Below are 20,567 nucleotides of genomic sequence, written 5' to 3' on the forward strand. Positions count from 1 at the left end.
GCTTGTTGCCAAATATTGCAGGAGCCTTGTAGTGCTTCAGCAAGATGGGACAGTGTTGCCTAGAGTAGGCTTTTCCACGTATTGCCCACATTTGTGGAGAAGGACAATCTTCACTTGTTTCTGGATCTAATTCCATTGTGTCCTGCCCACCACTGTCCCCAGTACTAAAAATCACTTGATTCTGAAATCTGAAAGACTGTATGTAAACTTGGCTTATCATTTCTGTGACACTTTGGCAAAGTGATTGCCACCCTTGCATAAATGGAACACTGAGGATCCAGGGAGAATAAACCCTGCTGTCATTGTTGCAGGTTGAGGAAGAAATGAGACATGCAAATTATCTCTACACACACTTCATACCAAATTTCCCCTCCATTCCGTCTAAAGACGGTCTGAACAGGAACCGGGTTCTTCAGAACCTATCATGAATACTGGCAGGAATTATTTTCTTTAACAATAAGTTGTAATTTTTTCTTAAATAAGCCATAAAAACTGTTAGAAGACTATGCTTGTAATAGAGCTGTTTTGGCCTAGGGGAAAGTACTGTTGCTTTTGTAATCCTCATCACTGAGTAACATGCACAAATGTGTTCTTGTGTATAGTTAAGGTATAAAGTTCAAATTTTTCGTCTGAAAGCTTGCCATCTCTCAGCAAGCTCGAGCTCTTTCGACAAACCTGATCAGAGGAGTGGAATGACACAGAACAGTCACTCAGCCAATGTTTCCATCCCAAACGCTTCCACTGGGCCATATGGCTTTTAAGAGGCATTTGCAAATATTAGGTGAGACTTGAGAACAATAATTAAAGCTCATAGATCACAGGTTAATTAATCCCTAATTTCACATCACACCTGGTCATGGAAGCGTTCAACTCCCATGAATGACCTGCAAATCACAGGCCAAGTAAACAGACACGAAGCAAGCTTTCCCAGCAGGGTAATAACTCTGACAACCTGCTATATACACACAGTATTTTAGTGTATCAAAGACATTTTCATATCCATATGCTTTCTAAAGTTTCCCAGAGTTGGGTGAGGTTGGCTGAGTTGGTATTCATGTCTTTAATTTTATTGTGATTTGATGTAATTTGGTGACATTAAATGACCTGTGAGTAAGTTCCAGGACATTTGCTAAGGGATTTATTTTTCTTTCTTCATTTAGTCCTCATGGCAACTCTCTAGCTAGTTTAGTGCTACTGTTATTTTTTATAGTTGATGCCATATGCAGAATCATCTGGTTGGTAATGGGCAAGGCTGAGACATCAGTATTTCCTATCATAAATAAATGCCTTCTGTTGGCATAGACCTTTCATGATTGCTTTGCATGAACTGCTCTAGTTCATTTATTGGTTTTTGAGAACTCTGAAATACATCAGCGTTGTCTCCATCTCCCAGATGCAGCAACTATGGCTCACAGAGTTGAGGCGATTTGTCTAAGGTCATACCACTTTTGAGTAGGTGGCAGAGGTAGTACTTCAATTCAGTATCCTAGTCTTCAGCTCTCAAATTGTTATCTACCAATTTCACTGAAGTGCCTGCTTAACTCCGACTGCTGACACTTATTTTGCTGCTTTTAATGGTGTGAATTATCATTCTGTCTCTAAAATGTATAGGACTTAAGAACATTTTTTCCTCATCTAAAGTTTTAATATTCAGAAAGAAGCAATTTCCTAAGAAGTAGGACTTTCCCTTTCTCCCTGTGAATACACTGGGTAGAAGACACATACAGCTAGGAAGTTTTTAGAGGGTATATAACCTTGTGTCTTCCGGCGGGACATCTAATGACTGCTCAGTGGGAATGGTCATTAACAAAAACCTGCAAACATTTGTTCTCTCATGACTGAGAACAGGAGGTCCAGCAGAAGTAGCACCATATGGTGAGGCTTTAGCACCAGGTGCGAGTGATTGAAGACCCGAGGCTTTGCTCATGGCGAGACAGAAGACACTCTTCATGTCCGAGGGCTGATGGGGTTGGCTGGCGGGCATTTCAGATGTGTGTAGGTATCCTGGTGGGACAGAACACCACACTAGGAATCCTGAGAAACCTGGCTTATGTCTTTGCTTTTATTGTACCTGATTCACTTTCCCGTCTGCAGCGTGAGGGAGAGATTATAGATATTCCTAATAGTAATTTTAATTATTTAAAGCAAAAAACCCATCTGAGATAGCTCGTTCATTTGCATACCAGTGCACAGGGAGATTCAACCAGATGCTTAGGATAGTATGCTAGGCTCTGAGGCTCAAACAAGGTGGATGTCTGTGCTTCAGGTGTACTTTCTGCTAGAGTTTGCAAACTTGAGTGCCCCCCAACAGTATTATTAACTTATGTGTACATTGTAACTATAAAACGTTCTGTTCTTTAACTTTTTTTTTTTGGACAGAGTATACATCTTTTTATTTTCTGGTTGGTTATATTTTTGTCTTTCCCACAAGCCCTTGAGTATTTGAGGTCGGAAAAGTCATTCTTGTGGATATAACAGTTATTGCCATCAAGTAACAAAATATAACAATTTTCTGATATTTTGTCACTGGAGATGAATGACATTTTTTAATATACATTTTATTATTATTATTATTATTTTATAGTACAGTTTCATATTCCCTTATCCCCTCCCCAGCTCCCTCCCCCCAGTTCCTCTATATCATTACTAACATGTAGTTCTTCATACTCAGTAGTATGTCCATCATTGCGGGCCTGCCGAGAGTCCAGAATCCTATTAACAAGATATAGTAAATAGTTTCATTGTAAGTCTATTTTTGTCTGGAAGCAGAAATGCATACCACACTACATCCTCACATCTGAATGTTAGTCTCCAATTCACAGCTATTGTACATCCCCTTAAATGAAAAGTCATGTTTCAAAATCAACAATAGAAAGAAAAGAGGAAATTTACAATGCCAAGAAGTTAAATGACATGTTACTAGATATGACAGTCTCCATTGCACAACTACTGTACATCCCCTTAAATGAAAAGTCATGATACAAAATCAACAAATAGAAATTTACAATGCCTGAAGTTAAATGACATGTTACTAGATATGACAGTCTCCATTACACAGCTACTATACATCCCCTTAAATGAAGAGCCACAAAACAAAATCAACAACAGGAAGAAAAAAGAAATTTACAACACCAAGAAGTTAAATAACATGCTATTAAATGACTAATGTGTAGGTGAAGAAATGAAAATCAAGAACCTTCTTGAAGAAAATGATGCTGCCGTATGATCTACGAGTCATTGAATGATTTAATCCGAAGGAAGTGTTTTGAAGAGATGAAACTAACACAGAATAACAAAACCCATGTGATATAGTTTCCGCTAATCTTTGTTGAAGTGTGTCTCCTCCACACAATAAGCAGATGGGTTTTGTTTTTTAATCAAGTGTACTACTCTATGATGTTTGATTAAGCTTAAGCCATTTACATTCAGAGTTTAATACACATGGGTGTTACATTGGTCGTGTCATTTTAGCAATGGGTTGTTCATTGGTTTAGTCTACTGTTGTCATTTTACTGGGATGTTCTTCCCGTTTGCCTTTGCTTTTGGTAAGTGCTATTCCTCTTCTCTGCCAAGAGAACATCTTGAAGTATCATTTGTAGGGCAGGTTTCGAAGAGGCAAATTCTTTTAGCTTTTCTTTACTGTGGAAGAATTTTGTTTCATTTTCAAAGACAAAAGAAAGCTTTGTTGGGTATGTTACCATAGGCCGAAAATTTTTTTCTTTTAGAATGTGGAATATGTCACTCCATTCTCTTCTTGCCTGTACAGTTTCCTGTGAGAGATCTCCTGTGAGTTTAATTGGCTTTCCTTTATATGTCAATTGATTTTTTTCATGTGCACATTTAAGGATCTTTTCCTTATGTTCAATTGAAGAGAGCTTGATGATCATATGTCGTGGTGAAGATCGCTTTTGGTCAAGCCTGTTGGGAGTTCTGTGCCCCTCCTGGAACTTGTTTCCCAATTCTTCCTCTAGATTAGGGAAATTTTCTTTTATTATTTCATTAAATACATTTGCAAACTCAGTTTCTCTTTCTGCACCTTCTGGGACTCCCATAACTCTTAGATTTGGCCTCTTAATCGTGTCTTTCAATTCTTGAATACTTTCTTCGGCCTGATCTAGCTCTGCTTCCAGCTTTTTGTTTGCTTCCCCCCGATGACAGGAAATATTTTCCAATTCTGAGATTCTTTGTTCTGCTTGCTTCATTCTATTTTGGAGACTCTCCACTGTACTTTTTTTTTTTAAAAAGATTTATTATTACTGGAAAGCCGGATATACAGAGAGGAGGAGAGACAGAGAGGAAGATCTTCCATCCGATGTTTCACTCCCCAAGTGAACCACAACGGGCCGATGCGCGCCAATCCGAAGCCGGGAACCTGGAACCTCTTCCAGGTCTCCCACGTGGGTGCAGGGTCCCAATGTATTGGGCCGTCCTCAACTGCTTTCCCAGGCCACAAGCAGGGAGCTGGATGGGAAGTGGAGCTGCTGGGATTAGAACTGGCGTCCATATGGGATCCCGGGGCGTTCAAGGTGAGGACTTTAGCCGCTAGGCCATGCTGCCGGGCCCCTCTCCACTGTACTCTTAATTTGCTCTACTGTGTTCTTGATTTCTGATATACCAGACTTGATTTGCTTTATCGCTTCCTTAAATTCTTTGAAGTCTTGCATGATCTTCTCATTGTTGATCAGAATCTTTAAAATGAGTCTTATGGATTCTCTGTGCCCCATTTTCTCGATGTCTTCCTCAGTTAACTCTGAGAGTGGCATAGGGTTTTGCTCCCTTGCAGGGGAGTTTTCGGCAATATTCATTGTGCCTTTGTCTCTTCTTTTGCTCTTGATCATTGTACTTCTGGTTAGCAGATTCTTCTCCTTGGGGTACGTTTCTAAACTGTGTCACCCACAGGTCTACAATGCGATTTTACTTATTGTGGTTGGTACACAACTTTTCTTGCAGCCACTTGTGCCACAACCTCCAGCAAGTTCCAGGTCTGGGTTCTTATGTCAGATTTCCACTGTGGAAATCTGCCTGCAGGCTGATCAACTCCCTGCACTCCTACTGCTTCTCCTCTCGCCAAAGCAAGAGCCAGGTGTGCTGCCTGCTTGAGCAGGTGGAAAAGAAGAACGGCGAGCTCAAGAGCCTGCGCCAACGCGTCAGCCGCTCTGACAGCCAGGTGCGCCAGCTGCGGGAGAAGCTGGATGAGCTGCGCAGACTCAGCCTCCCCTACCTGAGCGGCCTGCCACCCCCTAGCCGCGAGCCTCCCAAGATGAACCCAGTGGTGGAGCCACTGTCCTGGATGCTGGGCACGTGGCTGTCAGACCCACCAGGGGCCGGGACCTTCCCGACACTGCAGCCTTTCCAGTACCTGGAGGAGGCACACATCTCCCATGTTGGCCAGCCCATGCTGAACTTCTCGTTCAACTCCTTCCACCCAGACACGCACAAGCCAATGCACAGGGAGTGTGGTTTCATCCGCCTCAAGCCTGACACCAACAAGGTGGCCTTCGTCAGTGCACAGAACACAGGCATCGTGGAGGTGGAGGAGGGCGAGGTGAATGGGCAGGAGCTGTGCATCGCATCCCACTCCATTGCCAGGATCTCCTTTGCAAAGGATCCACATGTGGAGCAGATTACCCGGAAATTCAGGCTGAATTCTGAAGGCAAACTTGAGCAGACGGTTTCCATGGCAACCACTACACAGCCCATGACTCAGCATCTCCACGTCACCTACAAGAAGGTGATCCCTTGACCTAGGCCAGAGCTGGCTCAAGTGTGGTTCACACGTTCCTGTAACGGCATAGAAAACCAAATAAAAGGCCTTTATTTAAAAAAAAAAAAAACAAAAAAACAGAGCTCTTGGCTCACCACTCGCCACCTCCTGTGATACCGTGGTGAGGCTGCACCGTTGTCTCTGCAACCTTTCTCCCACTTCCGGTTGGAGCAGGTCCCAGGATTAGAGAGACACCAGGTGTCCTATATAAATAATTAGGTTGTTGGTGGCGTTGATCTTGTCGGAACCTGTTGGACATTAGGTCTGGGTGCCACATGGACCTATTTTGACCCGTACGATGACACAGTCAGTATTATTTTCCTGCGGGACCAGTGCAATCTCAGACCTCAGCAAGTTCTCGCGAGATCAGCACATGCGCAGTTCACTGTTGTCCCCTGCAGTCCCAAAGCTATTGCCACAGTGCCCAAAATGGCGCCTGCTGTACAATCACTAAGGTTCTTGATCTGCTGGCCGTCAGATCCGACGGCTATCCCAGACCTGCCCTGAGTGGAACCCGTAGAATGCCACGTTGTTGCCGTTCACCCAGACAGAAATAAGCTCACTCCCAGCTCAGCGCATGCTCAGTCCTCTCCCTCGCCCTTTCCCCCTTACACAAAATGGCTCCCAATTCAGTTCTAGTGGGCTGACTGGACTGTGAAATCCACTCTGTTCTCGCACTGCCTGAGATCTGCTGCTCTGTCTTTGCTCCTGGTCAAATCAAATGGACCAGCAGAACGGACAGTTCTTTGTCTGGGTTCACCACCTGAGCTCCCAGTGAAAGTCCGTTCCCACCTGGTTGCTGGTGGAGTTCCGGCTGCTGTGGAGTTCAGATCGCTGTGCTGGAGTATCAGTCTCTGCAACACCACACCGTTGTGTCCGCTGCTTTCCTGTGTCTGTCAGTCTCCAGGTACCCCTCTGCTGTTGTTCTGTCCTTTCCTATTTCCTGAAATATGTCCTCTCTGCTTCATCCTGGTTAAATGTTTTTCCGTCTGTATAAACATGTCCTTACCCTATTCCGCCATCTTGATTCTCTCCTGTTCTTTAACTTTTTATCAGTGTTTTCTACATTATAACCACATCACTTTGCTTTACATGTTTTTTGGTTGTTATTTTGCAACTTAAATTGTACTTACAAATTGAAAGGCAGTCACATATAAAGAGAGTAAGAGACAGAAAAATCTTCTACACACTGTTACAATCCACCAAATAACCTAATGGCCAGGGTTGGGTCAAGTCAAAGCCGGGAACCTCAGACTCCTCTGTGTCCCCCATGTCGGTGGCAGAGACCAAATACTTGACTGACTTTTGCTTTCCAAGGCACATTAGCAGGGAGCTGGATCGGAAGTCAGAGCACCAGGACTGGAACCTGGCCTGATTCAGGATGCTGGCATTCCAGGTGACAGTTTAACCTGAGGCACCACACACTAGTAGCCTGAAACTTTCCTTGCAAAAGGGAATATCAGTGACTATTTTAGGTGTTACAAGATAGATGACTTCTGTGTCAGTTATTCTGTTGCCTTGGGAAAGCAATCATAGATGGCATATTCATGAATGAGAGCTACGGAGTTGTGATTCGTGTCTAAACTGCTGTGGCTCTTCAGTACACAGTTGATACTTAACATCTTTCACAAAAAGGACACACTGTTAGCATCTAGCCCTTGAGCTCTTCTGTTGAAATTCCTGTCCTCTCCTGGGCTGCTGATGACTGTTATTTTCCCAGATGTCCTCATACTGTACAGTACTATGAAGCTGGGAACCAGATTTAATATTAATAGAAATGTGCATCATTTGTTGAACTGATGCTTCTTCAAATTCCTTTTTCCAAATCTTTGTGTGACATGCTCTTTCAGGCTCTGCAGATCTCTATTCAGATAGTCTTTACGAAATAGACAGCCAGAGGATAAACATTATCATCTCTTTTTTTTTCATTAATATCATCTATTAGAAAATATTATACTTATTTGTATAAGTACTTCATTTTTATATCTGGCACACAGTAATGCTGAGTGATACTGGAGTTATCTTGTCCTGCTTCTAGAAAGAAACTGCATGAACATGAGAGCTGTGCCTGTGTCATCCTTAGCATCCAAAATTGTGCACAGTAAAGGTTTGCTGAGGGGTAGGAGATACTGAATGGGCATTCTGTGCCAACCACTTACTAATGCACATCCATACATATGCGTCTCTAGGTGCCCGAGTATGTTGCAGGGGAAGTGGTGGCACAGAAGCAGCTAAGGTTCAAACCCCTTTCCAGCTGGATTTGAAGCTTGGAGTCATCATCCTTTTATCGTCTTGCCACAGATTTATTTGTTGTTTTTTCTTGATCAAAGTCACCTGCTCTCATTATTTCTGAACATGATTTGGTTAGCCCATGGAAAATAAAATTCTGGAGGCAGAGACCACGTCTCACTTTTTTTTTTATTTATTTTTTATTGCATTTTTTGAATTAATTTATACATTAATTACATTGTATTACGTGACAGTTTCATAGGTACTGGGATTTTCCCCACCCCTCCCTAAACCCTCCCCTCACTTCTTTTTATCACTCTCAGCCTGTCTAGCATTGTGCCTCACACAGACTGGGAGATGAATGTCATTACTTGCGCATTGCTTGAATGGTGCAAGGAATCCTTTCTTTGTGTAGTAGTGCCACATGGGGTTTCTATCTTTCTCCAAAAGCAGTTGCTTATCGTTCTATTATAACACTGTTTACCTTTTCCTGGGGGAATGGATGAACTTTTGAGACCCCAAATTGCAAAGATCTTGCATCTCTAAATAGCACTCATTACAGGTAGGATCCCGAGGGAGGGAGGGAGGGCACTGCTTTAATTAACCCTGGCTGGAGCCAGCTAGGGGCTCTGTGAAGAGGTGAAACAGCTTTAACTTGGCTATGCTGGGGAAAGGCAAAGGATTCACAGGCCTTTGATGCTTCTAACACAGAAAACAAAAAGGTTGTTTGGTGCTCATTGTTGGTGCAACCCTGGTCACTGAGTTCCATGAAGACTCTTGGTTTGCAGAGGCCTCTGTGCAAGTTCTCCCAGAGTTCTGTTAATTCTGCTGAGATTGAAGGGCAGTGAAAATTTAGATGAAAGTTTTTCCTTCCTCTGTCAGTATATCCAACCCTGATATGACAGCTTATGACAGTTCAATTTTTTTTCTCTGATATGCAGTTTCTTAACTGGGATTCAGTTTCCTTCAGGTAAGAATTTGCATATGTAACAAATGCAGCAAATGTCCAAAACTGCTACTTGATAGGTTGAAACCTCAAAACTGAAGAAAGTGCTTCATTCTTTCTTCAAAGAGTATGTTCCATATAAACAAGTGCTTGAAAATTCCAGAAACTTGTTCACTGCTCTTAGCCTCAGAAACAATTCTCACCTGTTTCTATTTAATTATTTTGATTACATACTGTGTATGAAGATTTGTACATTGTCTTAGTCATTTAAACATAGACTATTATTGCAAGAATAGCAACTGTTATTTTTTGAGCACATCCTATAGACCAGGTGCTGTCTCAGGGATTCGAATGCATTTTCCTAGAGTGAGAATTAGGTTCAGTGATTAAGATAATTGAGAACTGTGTTGGACTGCCTGGGTTTGATATCCAGCTGCAGCTTCCTGTTTATATCTACTTTGGGAGGCCACAGTGATGGATCAAATAACTGAGTTCTTGCCATCTACTTGAGAGATTTGAATTAAGTTCCCAACTTTAGTCCAACCCAGCCCAGCTGCTGAGGGCATTGGGGGAAGTAATTAAGTGTAAGTTGGAGAATGATCTCTGCCCTTCCCTCCCATCCTCTCTTCCTTTCCCATTTATAAAAGCATTTTTTGACATTTATGTTGGTGATACAAAATGTTTTTTTTTTCTTTCGAAGTTTATGGTATAATTCCATAGGGTCTGGAATTCCCCTCCCCCCAAATCTCCATCCTCCAGCTGACTTTCCTCATATTATTACAATAGTATAGTTCTTCATAAGGAGTCATAATTCCATCAGTCTGTTATTTAAGTGTGCCCTGCCATGGCTGGTACAGACGATGTCAGACAGTCCAGCATCCCATTGTCTAGATATGCCCAACAGTTCCATTGGGGGTCCATCTTTGATTTGGAAGTAGGGCTGCATACTGCATTGTATCTTCACATCTGAATCTGAAAGTCTCTATTATGCCATCATTGTACATTTCCTTAAATGAGAAGCCACGAAATAAAGTCAGTAAAAGGAGTGAAGTTAAAACAAAATTTATAATTCCATGAGATTGAAAAAATGCAACACTGAGTAACCAATGCACGAGTCACAAAAATGAAACACAAAAGCCTCTTGGGTAAAATAATGCCATTGTGCAAACCATGAGGCAGCAATGAATTCGACAAAAGAAAACTTGTTGAAAAACAGAAAATGAAAATGAAATGAAAAACATCAAATACATGGGATGCAACAAAAACAGTATGGAAAGGATTGTTGATCTTGCAATTTGTGTGAATGCTGCCTAATATCAGAGAACATATGATATTTGTCCTTTTGGGATTGACTTATTTCATTGAGCATAACAGTCTCTTGTTGGGACCATCTAGTTGCAAATGGTGTAATTTCATTCTTTTTTAATGGCTGAGTGATATTCCAGGCAGTGGATGTACCACAGTTTCTTTAACCACTCCTCTTTGCATGGTAATCTGGATTGTTTCCATGCCTTTGCTATTGTAGATTTTGCTGCAGTAATATAGGATTGCAGGTCCCCTTTGCTTATGCAGTTGTTTTTCTTTTGGGTATACTCATAGCAGCGGGATAGCCGTGTCATACGGCAGATTTATTTGTAATTCTCTAAGCACTCTCCATACTGATTTCTATAGTGTTTGCTTTGCACTTTTCTTCACAGGATTTTTTTCCCCTCTTTTTTTATTGTCCTTGGGTTTCTTAAGCTTTTTGTAATTCTTGGATATTATTCCTCTATCACTTGTCTACTGTGCAAAGATTTTCTTTCATTTTGTCGGTTGCTTCTTTACTTTGTTTCTTTGCTGTATAGAAGCTTTTTAGTTTGATATAGTCCCATTTGTTTATTTTGTCTTTGACTGCCTGTGCTTTGGGTGTCTTTTCTATGAATTCTTTTCCCATTACTATATCTTGGAGGGTGCTTCCTATGTTTTCCTTTAAAAGAAATACAACTGCATATGAGAAGGGGAATCTGTAATCCTATATGGTTTCTGGGTGTAAATTTAGGTCCTCGAACCATTCAGAGCTGGCTGATTTTTTATAATGTGAGAGGTGTGGGTCTTGCTTCTTAATTCTGCAAACTGCTATCCAGTTGTCCCAGCAGCATTTATTTACTAGACCAAGCTTTTTCCCTGGATTTTTTTTTTTTCAGTTTTCTTGTCAAAGATTAGTTGGCTATACATGTGTGGGCTCCCTTCTGGTGTTTCTATTCTGTTTCTTTGATCTGCTCTGTTTCTGTACAAGGACCAGACTGTTTTGATGACCACTGCTCTGTAGTATGTCTTGAGGTCTTGAATTGTAATTCCTCCAGCTTGGTTTTTATTTTTTGGGATATTTTTGGCTATTCATGGTCTCTTGTGTTTCCAGATGAACTTTTGTATCTTCTTTTATATTTCTGAGAAAAATGTTGTTGAGATTTTGATTGAGATTACATTGAATTTGTATATTACTTTTGGTAATATGGTCATTTTATTGATGTTAATCCTGTTAGTCCAAGAACATGGTAAGTTTCTTCATTTTTCAGTGCTTTCTTCTTTTTCCTTTTTAAATGTTTTATGGTTTTTATCATATAGGACTTTTACATATTTAATTAATTTAATTCCTAGGTATTTAAGATTCCTCCTTGCTATTTTAAAAGGAACTGTGCTTATGATTTCTTTCTCACCCATGGAATTATTTGTGTACACTACTGCCATCCATCCATGTTCATTAATTTTGTATCTTGCTACCGTGCTGAAGTCTCATATGAGTTCCAGTAGTCTCTTGACTACTTTTGGTTCTACTGTGTAGAGAATCATGTCATCTGCAAATCAATAATTTCATTTCCTTGTTTCCAATTTGAATTTCTTTAATTCCTTTTTCTTACCTAATAGCTCTGGCATGGACTTCCAATATTATGTTGAAGAGTAGTGGTGACAGTAGACATCCTTGTCTAGTTCCAGATTTTAGTGTGACACTGGCATTGGGTTTTTCATAAATTGCCTTGATTGTGTTGCAGAATGTTCCTTCTATGTCTTTCTTCAGGGCTTCAGCATGAAGTGGTGTTGGATTTTATCAAATGCCTTCTCTGAATCTATTGAGATGATCATATGGCATTTGTTTTTCAATTTGTTGATGTGATGTGTCACATTTATTGATTTGTGAATGTTGAACTGTACCTGCATGCCTGTGATGAGTCCCACCTGGTCCAGGTCAATGATCTGCCTGATGGGTTGCTGGATCCTGCTGGCTAATATTTTTTGAGGATATTTGCATGTATGTTTATCAGGTATATTGGTCTGTAATTCTCTTTTTCTTCTGTGTCTATCTGGCTTTGGTGTTAAGGTGATATTGGCTTCATTGAAAGAGTTTGGAAGGATTGCCTTGTTTTCTGTTGTTTTGAAAAGCTTGTGGAGGATTGGAGTAAGTTTCTATTGACATGTAGAATTCAGCAGTGAAACCATCCGGTCCAGGACTTACCTTGGTTGTGAGGGCTTTAATTGATGATTCAATCTCAGTTGTTATAGGTCTATTTAGATTGTTAATTACTTCTTGATTCAGTTTTGGTGGATAGTATGTGTTCAAAATCTATCCATTTCTTCTAGGTCTTCTGATTTGTTCTTGTATAATTGTTTGCAGTAGTTCCTAATAATTCTGTGTATATCTGAGGTATCTGTTGTTACACTTCCTTTCTCGTCTCTGATACTATTGATGTGTATCTTCCCCCTCCTTTTTCTGATTAGTTGGGCTAGTGGGGAATCTATTTTGTTTTTCAAGCAATCATCTCTGATTCATTGATCTTACGTACTTTTTGTCTCTATTTTTTTTATTTCTTCCCTTTGTTTAGTTATTTCTTCCTACTAGTCTTGGGATTGCTTTGCTGTTATTTTTCTAGTTCCTTCAACTGTAAGGTTAGTTCAGTTACTTGGTGCTTTTCTAGTTTAACATAAGCACTGATTGAGATGAACTTTGCTCTTAACACTGCCTTGATTGTGTCACATAGGTTTTGATATATTGTGTTGATGCATTCATTTGTTTGAAGAAACTTTTTAATTTTCCCTTTGATTTCCCCTCTAACCCATTGCTCATTTAGTAACATATTATTCAGTCTCCATGTACTTGCATGTCTTCCTTGGTGTTTTGACTTCTCGGTCTCTAGCTTCACTCCGTGATGTTCTGAGAAGATGCAAGGTATAGCTTCAATTTTTTTTTTTTTTAATTTGCTGAGACTTCTTTTGCGGACTATAACATGGTCAGTTCTGGAGAAGGTTCCATGTACTGATGAATGAAAGTGTATCCTCTGTCTATAAGATGAAGGGTTGGGTAGATATCAACTAAGTCCATTTGCTCTAGTATCTGGGTGAGTTCTGTTAATTCTTTGCTGAGTTTCTGTCTTATTGATCTGTCCATTGATGTTAAAGAAGTATTAAATCCCCCCCACTATTATTGCATTGGAGTCTGTTTCTCCCTTTAAATCCATTAATATCTGTTTCACATAGCTAGATGGCTTGGCATTTGGCACATAAACATTTATTAAGGTGATCTTTTCTTGCTGAATGGATCCTTTGATCTCCTCCATTGCTTTTAGTGTTTTTCACATAAAAATCTATATCATCTGATGTAAGAATGGCTACCCCTGCACATTTTTCCTTTCCATTAGCTTTGAATATCTTTTCCATCCTTTCACTCTGTTTCCTCTGATCTTTGTTGGTGAGATGTGTCTCCTGTAAGCAACAAATAGATGGGTTTTGTTTTTTGATCCAGTTCTCTAATCTGTGGTGTTTGGTTGATGAGTTTAGGCCATTTATATTCAGTGTTAATACGGATAAACAGTTTGATCCTGTCATTTTAGCAATGGCTTGTTCTTTGATGTAGTCTTCCGTTGTTCTTTTACTGGAAAGTTCACATTACCTTTGTTTTAGATAGTTGGTTTCCTTTTCTTTTTTTCTCTTTCACAAGAAAATTTTGAGTATCATTTATAGGGCAGGTTTAGAAGAGGTAAATTCTTGGAGTTTTTCTTTACTGAGGTTTAATTTTATTTCATTTTCAAAGACATAGGAGAACTTTGCTGGATACATTATTTTGTGTTGAAATTTTTTCCCTTTTAGAATCTGGAATATGTTACTCCAGTCTCTTCTGGCCTGTAGCGTTTCCTCTGGGAGGTCAGCTGTAAGTTTGATTGGGGTTCCTCTATAGGTCACTCGATTTTTTTTCACATGCACATTTAAGGATCTTTCCCTTATGTTCAAGTGAAGAGAGCTTGATTATGTGTAGTCGTGAAGTATGCTTCTGATCAACTCTGTTTGAAGTTCTGTGACCCTCCTGTATATATGTTTTTTGCAATTTTCCAGATCAGGGAAGTTTTCATTTATTACTTCATTGAATACATCTTTAAACCCAGCTTTTCTTTCTGCTCCTTCTGAAACTCCCCTAACTCATACATTGGGCTTTTTAATCAGTATTTTAATTTTTGGATACTGTTTTAGCTTGACCAAGCTCTGCTTCCAGCTTTTTGTTTATTTCCTCCAATAATAGGACATACCGTGCAATTCTGAGATTCTTTCTTCTGCTTCATTCATTCTATTTATGAGACTCTCCACTGCATTTTTTATTTGCTCCACTGTATTTTTAACTTCTGATATATCAACTTTTATTTGATTTCTTGCTGCTATTTCCTGTGTGACACATTCCTTAAATTCCTTGAACTCCTGTATTATGTGCTTCTCATTGTTGTTCAGAAGCTTTATAATGAGTTTTCTGAATTCTGTGTCCCTCATTTTCTCAGTGTCTTCCTCAGTTAACTCTGAGGGTTGTAGAGGCTTTAGCTCCTTTGCCAGAGAGTCCTCAGTAACATTCTTAGTGCCTCTGTCTCTTTCACAGTTACAATAATCAAACAAATAATCAAACAAACAAATAAATAAAAGCCATGTGAAGAAATTATGAATGAATTGCTACTGAAGGCTGCTTGTCACATAGAGCATGTAAAACAACAGACTCGAATCAAACAGAAAGCTGAAGGGGGTGAATCTTATCCCAGGTGATATTTAACATCTTTGCACAATAGAAGATACATAGCAGGCAGGTCACTATATTTTTGTTCCATGACAATTATCAACATCAATTTTGACACACACTCCTATTGATCACAAGAAGTCAGAAACAGAATTTCCCAGTGGAGATCTGAGAACATACCAGTTGATATTCGAGATTCATTCCTACATTCAACAAATATTAATGGAAATACAATTTGTGCTACGGTAGGATTGTGGCAGTGTCTAAAACAAGGGCTTGCTCTTGAAAAGAACGAGTAGCTAGTAACTCATAAAGTGTACCTGTGTGTACCCTTTCACATCTTATATGCTGATAAACAAAATAATGCAGTTCCAAGACAATGTAAGTGGGGGTTTGGTGCAACTGTTGTTTTCATTACAGTGGCTAGGGAGGTCCCATTTGTTGATGTGGCATTTGAATGGATACCTGCTTAAAGTGAGGAGGGAAATGTAAACACCCAAGATAGCATTCAGAGAGATCCTTCTGGCTGATTACAGAACAGCAACAACTGATGATGTGATCCTTTTAAAAGAAGTCAGATTATCTTCTCCACCAGGAAAAGCTGTAATGTCTTCTGGTGTACCAGAATACATGCAAAATTCTAATCTGTTATGGACCCCGCCAGTCTGGCTCCTGTCTTCGATCTGACCTCCTCAACAAACCTTCTTCACTCCAAGTGGGCCAACTTCCTGCCTTTTTCAAACACTCTTACCTCAAGGGCTTTATATGGTTTGAAAGTTGTTAGATATACCTCTTCTCTGCATTATTTTTGGTAGAGGTCATCCATAGTTCAGGTTCTGACTCCAAGCTGTCAATAGTCTATTTTTTTTAAAAGATTTACTTTATTTTTATTTGAAAGGCAGAATTATAGATAGAAGGAGAGACAGAGAGAGATCTTTCTGCCGGTTTTCTTCCAAAATGCCATAATTGGTCTCTCATCTGGAACAGGGGCCCAAGGACTTGGGCCATCTTTCTCTAATCTTGCAGGCTGTAAGTAGGGTCAGAAGTAGAGCAACCAGAACACAAACTGGTGCCCATATAGGAGGCTAGTGCCGCAGGTGAAAGCTTAGCCTACGATTCTACATCACTGGAACCACTATGAATCTTGATGGAAGAGGTAGTCAAAGTGCAGTGCCATGTATTTTTAAGCGAAGCAGTAGAATCCAACCTTCAGGAAATGATTCTTCCTTCTTGGTTACATCATCCTGTGTGTCTGGTTGCCTATTTGTGGAATGAGAGGATGGATCAGTATTCTGCCACTGACTAGTGCCATGAAGGAAGGTACCAGAACTCCTGCATGGGATATATTTTTTAAAGATTTATTTATTTTTATTGGAAAGGCGCATATTCAGAGAGGAAGAGAGACAAAGAGGAAGGTCTTCTGTCCGGTGATTCACTCCCCAAGCAGCCACAATGGCTGGAGCTATGCCCATCCGAAGCCAGGAGCCAGGAGCTCTTCCGGGTCTCCCATGTGGGTGCAGGGTCCCAAGGTTTTGAGCCATCCTTGACTGCTTTCCCAGGCCACAAGCAGGGAGCTGGATGGGAAGTGGGGCTGCCGGGATTAGAACCGGCGCCCACATGGGATTCTAGCATGTGCAAGGTGAGGACTTTAACCACTATGCTATCGCACTGGGCCCTGCATGTGATATTAAATTTAAGAACATGACAGTGTTGTGTTGCAACAGGTTAAGTTTCTACTTGGGATGCCAGATTCCCATAGAGGAGTACCAGTTTATTTCCCTGATTCCCCACTTCTGATTTAGCTTCCTACTAATGTCCTTGAGCATACATCAGATCATAGCTCAAGCAGTTGGGGCCCTTCCTACCCTATACACAAAACTGACTTTTGGTTTTGGCCTGGCCTATACCTGGCTTTTGCAGCCTATTTAGGAGATGAAGCAACACCCAAAAATTTTTTTCACATTCTACCTTTCAAAATATGCAAATGAACAGGTAATTTAAGTATAAAGTATTTGTTCTTTTTTTTTTTTTCACAGTTTCACTATAGCGATGGTCTCAAACCCCCAGGGAAAAATTAGTTCTTTACCTTTTATGGTGTGCCTTCTAATGTATTTGTTAGAAGAAATTGACTTGTAGTGATATTTCATACTGAATCATTTTTACTTTTTGACCAAGAACATTCTTTAGTGAGTTAATAAGCCAGGCTTTAGAAGACAACTGTGGTGGTCAGTCTCCAAGATCCTCACTTACAGGCATTTGTGTCTTTGCATAGCCCTATTACACAAAGAAGCAAGGCTGTGACCACAAGACTACACATTATTGGCAGAATGTGACACTTCATGGTTTCTGAACCTATCCGTTAACAGTGCTGAGCTTCTGTCGTGGCCTCATGACTCACTTCCTCTGGAGCAAGTCAGCAGCCAGGTCATGAGGTTGTCCATGCAGTCCCACAGGAAAGTATCCATGGAGAGCACCAAGGCTGTCCAAAGCTAGTGCCTGTTTGACAGTCACAGGAATGAGCTGCTTTGAAGCAAATACTCCAGTACAGAGATACTTTTTGATGATTATAATCTTGCCTGACATCTGACTATATACAATCCAGAGTTTTCCAACCAAGTCACACCTGAATTTATATTTGTTAAATAAAATAAAAACAGGCAAGCAAAGGTTTGGGGGCAGAAGATATGTGATTCTGGTTTTCTGGTTATTTAAACATTAAGTTTTGCAGTAATTTGTCATGAGCCACAGATAATATAGTACAGTCATGCTTCAGGATTGAATCCTTTGTTTCTGTGACTGAATTTGAAACCACGTGCCCTGAACCATGGTTTGGTCCTCTGACTCCTGCACACTTCTCCACATCCATCTCTGCAGAAGCATTCACACAGAAGGTGGGTTAGCAGTGTCCGTGCTATCCTTGAGCCTAAGTTGATCAAGGTAGACTTCCCAGTACCATGGATACCTGTGCTGCTTTTTGTTGTGTTGGGAGTATTCCTAGAGCATGGGACTTGTACAGGGAAAACTGAGCAAGTCCAAGGAAAACCAGCTTGAGTTGATAGTCATATTTCTGGAAGATGAAAGATATGTTCATGAGGATGAATAAAGAATAAGAGAAAACTGTTGGGAGAAGTTTGAGAAAAGAGGTGAATAGGAAGAGTATGTAAAGGGAAAAAGTTGTTGGATGTTCACTGCTGTGTTCCAGCCGTGAGGGCGAGCACATACTGCACAGCGATTCATCAGCCCTGAGGAGTTCTCCTACCCTACAGCCACACCAATGGCCCTTCTTTTCCACCAGTGCATTAGGTTCATTTCTTTAAAAAGTGATGCTATTTGTTTGAAAGGCATAGTCATATTTAGGGAGATTGCAACAAATGGAGACAGACATTTTTCATCTGCTGCTTCACTCCCCAAATGTCCATAATGGCTAGAGATAGACTGGTCCAAAGCCAGGAGCCAGGAACTTCTTCCCAGTCTTTCACTTGCACACAGGGAACCCAAGCACCTGGGCCATCCTCTGTTGCTTTCGTAAGCACATTAGCAGGGAGCTGGGTTGGAAGTAGAGTAGTCTGGATTCAAACCAGTGTCTATGTGAGATGCCAGTAACACAGGAGTTGGCATTAACTATTATGCCAAAGTGCCAGCCCCGTAAGCTTTCTTTGTAATTCAGATTTTTGTTTCTCCTTTTCCCTTTGCTTTGAATACTCCTTACCTGGGGATCTATGAACCTGCCTTATCTCAAATCCCTTTTCCTTTCACAAAAACTTATACAACCATAATGTAAAGCACAGCTTTGCATGCTCTGGTTTAGTCATTTTACTGTCCTCCTGGTGCCAAACACCATCAGAAATCATCCTCTACATGTGCTAGATTACTTGCCTCTTGAAAACATAGGCTCTTTATATTTGTTCGTTCTTCTCAGTGCTGTCAAATACAAGATGTGCATTCAGTCCTAATTCAGGAAATCCTGTACAGTGAAGATTACTTTAGAAAACTAGCCACATGACTGGTGTCATCTTTTGGCTCTCAGTTTGCTGTGATAAAATCCCCTCTCTTTAGAAAGGCCAGAAGAGTCCTTGCTTATTCAGATTCTAGACCTAACAGCTAAAAGCTTCAACTCTTTTGTCTATGTATCCTTCTGATCCAGGTATAGTACCAGTGTGATTTATGCTTGAGACTTCTCAGTGTTCCTTCTTCCTGTTAGCTAACTCCTATTGTGTCTTTTCCAATAAAACTTTCCACAGAAACTTTCCTGCATAATATCCATCCCAGCCCCACTAAATACCAGTCCTGGATGCCTGCAGAGCATCCTTTAAGCCTACCTTAATACTTGGAACATTGCCAGTGACCTGTGCAGTTGACTTTCTCACACTGGACTGTGCATTTTCAAGGGGAACAGTGAACACCAGCTCTCAGTTACTGCTATATAGAAATTGACAAAAAGCAAGGTCTCAATCAGTCTTGGCTGGAAGTTCATCCCGAATCTCAGAATATAAAAGATAAAGATATACAAAAGAATTCTGAACTTTTAACATCACAGAATTGTATTGTCACAATGCCAGGGAGTGAGATCCTTGCTCCCAGCCTGCTCGGTAGGTACTTCCAGCTGCAGACATCCTTCTCAGTGGAATCACAAGCAGGACGTTGGCGCCCCACCCTCGGCTCTACTATGGTTTGTTACCTCTTTCAGCTCATTGCCTTGGGGAAATAGGCAGGGTTTGCCTATTGCCAATGCAAAGCTGAACAGATGGCAGATGCCTTGCTTTCTGCCAGCCAGAGTTAGGAAAAACAACTGGAATTTATTTACTGGAGACACACTCCAGCCGAGGATTTAACTGAGAGTTGGCAAAGGTAAACTGTTAGCTTATGATTGATTTCTGCATTCCAAGGAAAGCATCATGTCTGTCTAGTGGCCCTTGGTATTATCTCAGATTACGAGGAAATTTGTAATTTCCTGTTTCCCAATTCCTATCTTCTTTCTTTATGATCAAGTGTCTGATTGTATTTCCCATCTCGACCTGACCTTCTCTACTGTATTTTTCAAATGATTTTTCCATGACTCTTGTAGTCACAGACTTAAAGAGGAAACTTTAAGGGCCATTTTTTTTTCTCCATGATTTCCAAAGGTAAATTTGTTCATGAATTAGTGTCGATCTGGAGGCTTGAGAATGAGGACAACTAATGAAAGAATAGAAACATTCATATGTCCAGGTTTCGTCCTTAGAGATTCTGACTCAGTAAAACTGTAGGTCCAGACCATCATTAGTGTTGTTAAATCCCTAGGGGGATTCCAGCATAGCTGTGCTCAACAGTCACTGGATTTGATTTTATTTCCCAATTATTCCTTGTATCAGAGTTTATCTCCTAGTTTAGTTTGAAGCCTTTTGCAAAAATATCTTTATAGCACTACATTATTTATTATTTAGGCAGAAAAATATTATTTAAACATGCTCATGAGGGGCTGTTACAGTGGTGTATCAGGCTTATCATATGCCTGCAGCGCCAGCATCCTGTATGGGTTCTGGTTTCTGTCCCCATTGCTCCCCTTGCAATCCAACCTCCTGATAAAATGTCCCGGAAAAACCATGGAGAATGGCTCAATTCTTTGA

General features: G+C 40.5%; 1 protein-coding gene across 1 annotated transcript in view; it reads left to right on the plus strand.

The window, feature by feature from the left end:
- Window positions 1-5,836, plus strand: part of LOC131482694 (peroxynitrite isomerase THAP4-like) — a 72,041-nt gene extending 66,205 nt beyond the window's left edge. Inside the window, exon 2 of the mRNA XM_058677881.1 lies at window positions 5,002-5,836. Coding sequence (XP_058533864.1) covers window positions 5,002-5,743 — 742 coding nt within the window. The 3' untranslated portion in view covers window positions 5,744-5,836. The remainder of the gene's footprint in view (window positions 1-5,001) is intronic.
- Window positions 5,837-20,567: the final 14,731 nt, after the last annotated feature.

This window comes from Ochotona princeps, chromosome 19, assembly GCF_030435755.1.
Source record: "Ochotona princeps isolate mOchPri1 chromosome 19, mOchPri1.hap1, whole genome shotgun sequence".
Taxonomy (NCBI): domain Eukaryota; kingdom Metazoa; phylum Chordata; class Mammalia; order Lagomorpha; family Ochotonidae; genus Ochotona; species Ochotona princeps.